Source organism: Cannabis sativa, chromosome 4 (genome assembly GCF_029168945.1).
Source record: "Cannabis sativa cultivar Pink pepper isolate KNU-18-1 chromosome 4, ASM2916894v1, whole genome shotgun sequence".
NCBI classification, from domain to species: Eukaryota; Viridiplantae; Streptophyta; class Magnoliopsida; order Rosales; family Cannabaceae; genus Cannabis; species Cannabis sativa.
In genome coordinates, this window is record NC_083604.1 from 73958867 (window position 1) to 73965809 (window position 6943).

A 6943-nucleotide genomic window follows, 5' to 3' on the forward strand; every position below is an offset into this window, starting at 1 on the left:
ATTAATTATTGTTATAGTATTGTTTTATTTGTTATTGTTTTGTTAATTATGGTTTTTTTATTAATTATTTATTATTGTTTTTTATTAATTATTAATTAATGTTTTATTATTAATTATTAATTATTGAATTAATTTGTATTGTTTTAGTAATTATTATTTTTGTACTAATTGTTATTTATTAATTATTAATATTTTTTATTTATTAATAATTGTTTTACATTAATCATTAATAATTGTTATATTAATAATTTGTTTATTAATAATTTTTTTTATTATTAATCATTAATTATTGTTTTGTTATTAATTATGAATTAGTGTTTTTTTTCTATTAATAATTATTTTATATTATTTACTAGGTGTGGTTTTATATTAATTATTGTTTTATTATTAATGATTAATTATTGTATTATTTTTTATTGTTTTATTATTTATTAATTTTTTACTAATTATTAGTTATTAATTATTAATTTTTGTTAATTATTAATTAATGTTTATTATCAATTATTATTTTTTTACTAATTATTAATTATTAATTTATATTATTTATTAATTATTGTTTTATTATTAATTATTAATTTTTGTATTAATTTTTATTGTCTTATTAATTTTTTATTATTTATTGATTATTGTTTTATTATTAATGATTAATTGTTGTTTATTTATAGGTTTAGGGTGTAATATAATTTTTTTTTTTCAGTCTTCCAAAGTTCCACGACTTTTACTGCCAGTGTCTGAACATTACACTGGTCGTGTTACTTGGCGGGGCGGTAGTTACTATTACCCCAAAGTAAAAGCCAAGTTTGTACAAATGCAGTTGTTGGAAAGGGTGAAGGAGGAATCCCCTTTCAACAATTTTTTTGAGAGAGAGCCATTAGCGTTTTCAGGTGCTCTTATCCATCAGCTCTTCATGCATAAGATAAAATCAGATAAAGATGATGAGGTGCATTTTTATATTGCAAAGAAGAGATGCCGATTCGGCCGAACTGAGTTTGCCTTGGTGACTGGGCTTAATTTGTTACGTGGACCGACTGAGGCTGAGGTTTCGGAGAGGGCGACGTCAGACCGTTTGATAGTAGAATATTTTAATGGGGATCCATCTATCAGCATTGGTCGTCTGCGCAGCGTCTTTGAGAGTTGCACTGAGAAGGATGATTGTTACAAGTTGGGTTTGGTGCTGTTCGTGATGGGTGTTCTGACTGGGAAAGAAGAGAAGAACCTGGTTCCCCCATTTATCATTAGAATGGTTGAGGACCTCCCTTTTTTCTACAATTACCCGTGGGGGAAAATTTCTTTCAACTTGTTGAAAGATACTTGGAGTAAGGACTTTGTACAAAAGAAAAAGCATATGGATGAGAAGATTGTGAAGGGAACGACTCAGAAGGAGTCAAAGTATTCGGCCTATGGATATGCTGTAGCATTGCAGTATTGGGCTTATGAGTCCATCCTCGAGCTTGCTGAGAAATTTGCAATCAGAAGATCGCATCGCTTTCCCCGAATGGTGAACTGGGAGAGTAAGGATGCCCCACTCGGGAAAGAGGAAGTCATCAGATTATTTGCAAAAAAAGTGAGTTTGTTAATTCATTGCATTTGCTTACGTTTATTTATTTATTTTATTTTAATTTAAGTCTAATAATCAATTTGTTATAATTTGCAGTTGACAGTGTACTCCGTTTTATGTCCGCGGAGTAATGAGGCCGAGTTTTTGAGCCACGTCACTGGAGGTGAGGCGCCTCTATTTGTGGATATGGAAGAATTGGTTATTGGCGATGATGGCCAGCCTACTCAGGATAGTTTGCGCAGCCAAGCTTCAAAGCTTGCACTCACGCTAGAACAGCGAGCGGAGGAAGCTGGAATCTTCAGAGATGATACACCACCACATTCTCCACCATCAGGGGCCCGTTCTGTTCCACCGTCTGCCTCAATGCCCGATTCTGCATCTATGCCGCAGTCAGCATCTATTCCCAGCACCTCACAGCCTCAGGTGCCAATATCTTCTGCCATATTGGCAAGATTGGAGCGTGTTGAAAAGGAACAGCTTGCTTTGAAGCAAGGCCAGACTGATATTTTGAAAGGGCAGAATGAGATAATGGGTTACTTGAAGACCCTATTGGCTCTTATGGGAGATCAGAGAAGGCCCAGCGCAGAGGCAGAGCCACAGCCAGACGCCGTGTCTCCAGGAGATGAGTTCATTCTTCCGAATGATTACAGACCTAATGATGAGGAAGATGTACTCCGGACACCTCAGAACATGTCGGTCACGTCCATTGGAGATACCCAAGATTCAGAGGTTCAGGTTTTAGAGACCGTTCCAACACCGGTGGAGAAGAGAACGAAGAAAAGGCCAAGGTGGTTTGACGAGTACACCGAAATGAAGAAGAAGATGAAGCCATCAACAACCAATGTGAATGTTGACCCACTTCGGCCCGTTGATGAGAAGCTACTACATAGTTTTCGAAATTGGTTAGTGGGAACCATCGGAAACAAGTATCCGAGGGACGTCTTCACCGGTCTGTGTGGCGTGGCTTGGTTCTCGACCCTAAATACAGACAAACTATGGCTTTCTGATGACGTAAGTTTATTAACTAAGTATTATATGTTGTTATTTACTGCTTTTTACCGTTGTTATTTGTTTTTTTTTTTAATGTTGTTATTTACTGCTGACTTATTTATATGTGCTGTGCAGCATTTGGATGCTGCTTTCCATATGATGAGGAGGAGGCAACACTTCTTCCCGGAGTTGTACCCACGTAAGTGTACTGTGATGCCATCTTGGTTTACCTCATCGTTGAGGGGTCGGTGGGATGCTTGGAAGAGCAATACTGACCATGATGGTTTTGTTTGGGATGAGTCCATCTTGGAACTCCTTCGTGGGGATCCAAACCAATTTTTGCCTTCTTGGAAGGGTATGGAGTGCATATACATGTCCATGTTCTTGAACAGACCGAAACATTGGATCGCTATGGAGGTCAATCTTGAGTTGTGGAAGATATTCCTCTTCGATTCGAGTCTTGGATCTCTAACGAAAGACGAACTGAATTCGCTTATGGATGTGTGGTGCCCTTTACTAGCCAAATTGGTGGACCAGTGTGGTGTATGTGACACTCATTACATGGTGATGGTCCCTCAAATGACAGCCTCCGAAAGTCAGGTCAGACCCTTCGACTGGGAAATGATGGACAATAAAGTTGTACCTCAGACAAAATCGAGGTAATTTAAATGCATTTTTTTATAGTATGTTTATTAATTAACAAAAAAATTTTATAATATTCTCTATGGTTTATTAAATTTGGCGTTTACCTACTATTGCAGCGGCGATTGTGGAATGTACGTCATAGAGCATATTGAGCATAAGTTATTGGATCTACCATTCGATGGAGTACATGATCAGCATATGTCGCTCTTTCGCCAGAGATGGGCAGTAGATTTATTCTACCAGAACTTGGCATGAACTTTAGATGTTTAATTTTTTATATTTGTTGAACAATGTTTACTTTTACACTTTTCAATTTGAACAAACTACTTTCACTAAAATTATTTTATTTTATCAGTAGAACTTGTTTTTGGCTCAGATTTTTAACAAAGTTTAGAAATAATGCAATGCGAAATACGTAACAGTACAACACATGTTCATGCCACAAATTAAAAATATTTTACACCATAAATATAAATAACATAATAGTCCAGCGCATCACAATACTAATAAACTAAAAATTTATGTTAAACCTCGGTAGGTGCAAGTGCTTCTGTTGTGTCCCGTGGCACCGCACTTGCTACATTTTCGTGATTTGATAATCCTTTCACCATTACAAGCAGTTCGGTTGTTCTTAATTCTTCCAACCTTTTGCTTCTTGGGTCGCCCTACTGGTTGCTTCTCAACAGGCACTCCAACTGTCATGTTCTTTATGTCATCAGGTAATTCCCAATCATCCTCGTCACCAACTGGCATAATTGTTCCTTCGTATGTTCTCCTCCAATATTCGGTTGTGTAATATGGCGAGCATAGTGTGTACACGCTAATACTTCGCTCCTGAGATGCAGCACATGCATGAGGACAAGGAAACTTCATTCACTGGAACAAGCCGCAAGTGCAACTCTTTTCCTGCAAGTCCACTACGCCACCGGTGAGAACTGTTCTTCCAGGGTGAACCTGCAACGTGTAAGGCCCACATGAGTCAACGTTCAAAAACTGACCTTTTTCAAAATGCAATGCCAAGTCCTCCTCCATTTCTGGTGCTAGGGGTTTCGTCCACTTGTCAGCTTTTTCTTTTCGTGAAGCAAACCACTTCTGGACTTTGGACCTCAGGAATGCTACAGCAGCAGTGATCGGGAAGCCTCTTGCATCCTTAGTTGTGTTGTTGAAGCTCTCAGCCCAGTTGCTCGTCATTACATTGTAACGTACCCCTGGAAAGTACGACCGAACCCATTTTTCAAATCCGATTTCCTCAAGATATTTTGCAACCGCTGGATTCATGGCCCGAATGTTCTCAAATTCTCTGTGAAACTCTGATCTTGAATACGTGTACGCACACGTGTAAATGTGATTCGTGAAGACGTCAGTCTTGAACTTGTGGTTCACGTTCATAATAATGTGGTGGTAGCATGCACCGTGGTGTGCATCAGGGAACACGATATCCAAAGCACGAACAATACTTTGATGCCTATCCGAAACAAAAGCTAAGTTCTCAACATCACCAATCGTTTCTTTCAATTTTCTCATAAAATAGGTCCGGGAATTGTGGTTTTCATCGTCAACTATAGCAAAAGCTATCGGAAAGATATGACTCCCTGCATCCAAAGCCACTGCACACAACATTTGCCCACCATACCTAGTCTTCAAGAAAGACCCATCAACGCATATAACAGGTCGACAAAACTTAAACCCCCGAATAGAAGGACCCAGAGAGAAGAAACAATACTTGAAGCGACCATCTTCTACCACAAAATCCGTGATGGTACCTGGATTCCGCAACTGTAGCATGTGCAAGTAACTAGGTAATAAAGAGTACGAATCTTCAGGTGTACCCCAAGTCAGGTGTATTGCCTTCTCTCTGCACCTCCATGCCTTTTCGTAACTCATTTGGATCCCGTAATCCTTGTGCATACTTTTTCTTATATCAGAGGGCAACTGATCCGAGCCGTCAGTTGTGAACTTATCCTTAATTAGATGGGCAACTATTACGGTGTGATGCTTGACGGTTATCTTTTCCTCGAAGATCAAGGGAACATGTATGTACATTATGAAATGTACTCACCTCAAACATGTTAGAAAGTACGTTCTTCTTCGCTCTTAATCTCCACCCACAATCTGTATCCTTACATGTGACGTACCAAATATCAGTACCGGACTTCCTAACGTAGTAGTCAAACCCTTTCTTCATTGCATACAGGCCAACAACCATCTTTAAATGCTCTTTGTCTCTAAAAAACTTTCCCACATGTAACTCCCCGCCTGGTGTGCCACCCGTAGATATATAATGACTATGATCCTCGATGTCTTCTCTTGTATACATTTTCTCCTTGAATTTACCGTAACTTGTCGAAGAAGAAAATGGATCGCTCCATCCAGTCACATTGGTACCTCGAGCATCAGTAGGACCACTAACATCATTGGTCTCTCTACCATTATTAGGACCTGTACTGTCAGTAGTTCCTCTAGCATGACTGGTTTCGCCTGGACGACTACTACTAGTACCAGGTGTTTGGCAATTTTCTCTACGGGGCATTCTTTTATGTGTCGGTGGCCTCGGTGGCCTCGGTGGTATTTGGTACGATAGTGGAGTCAAGTTCAAAGGTACAGCAACAGGGGCCTCTGTACCTTCGTCGTCTCTTACGCCATCATTGCCCTCAACATAATATTCAGGGTCTGGACCATCACAAAAACCATCAATGAAGGGCATTTGTGCTACAATATCAGCACTCGGCATCATAGTGTTTAATTCAGGTAATACATCCGCAACCAACACCTCTGGATTTGTTTCTGGAACAAAACTCCCAACCTCGCTACGATTATCCTTAACAGAACTTGGTGTGGGACTAGGATCAACCCAAACATTCTTCTTTAACAAAGTCACAAACAAAGGAATAAATTCATCTGGCTTCTTCGCAAGTGTAGATAAAAAGTACCTTGCACGCTTATCATTTCGAATAACTTCAGCAGGATACTCATAGCCTTTCCTGTACTTGTAATTTACTTCCAATTTCAAGTCATACTCCGCTTTGTCAACATCCAGTTCTTCGTACAAAACATCAACCAAACCTGAGTAGCTTAGGTTCGGATCAATGTCAATTGTCAAAGCGGCACTCCCTTTATAAATCCAATCTCTACCATCAAGCTCCCAAACACCATTATACATAACACACGCATTAACAGTTGAATCTGTCACAAACATTTAAAAAAACACAGTTATAATTTACAACAAAAATCTCACCGAAAAAAATCTTAATTAATCATTAATAACAAAACAATAATAATTAATTGATAATAAAATAATAATTAATAATTAATAAATAATAATAAAATAATTATTAATAAAAAAATGAAAAATAAAACTATAATTAATAATTCATAATAAAACAATAATTAATAATAAAAAATTAAAAAAAATTAATAATAAAATATAATTAATAATTATTACTAAAACCATAAAAAATATAACAATAATTAATAAAACAATAATTAATAATAATTCATAATATAAAACAATTATTATTTAAAATAATAATTAATAATAAAAAATAATTATTAATTGATAATAAAATAATAATTATTAATAAAAGAAAAATTAATAACACAAATATTAATAAATCACTACAAAATAAATTAAGCATACAATAATAAACAATAAATAATCATAATTAATTAAATAATAAAAAAAAAAAAACTTGCAGTAGGGTCCGATTGGTCCGACCATCGGACCCCATGGAGGTGCATCGAACCATCCTT

General features: G+C 36.9%; 1 protein-coding gene across 1 annotated transcript; it reads left to right on the plus strand.

Annotated features, from left to right (window-relative positions):
• Positions 1–562: 562 nt before the first annotated feature.
• LOC133037373 (uncharacterized) lies at positions 563–3568 on the plus strand. Its single transcript, XM_061114468.1, has 4 exons — positions 563–1564; positions 1655–2569; positions 2684–3207; positions 3310–3568. Exons 1-4 carry the CDS (start codon positions 641–643, stop codon positions 3446–3448), a joined length of 2502 nt encoding a protein of 833 aa, XP_060970451.1. The 5' UTR covers positions 563–640; the 3' UTR covers positions 3449–3568.
• Positions 3569–6943: the final 3375 nt, after the last annotated feature.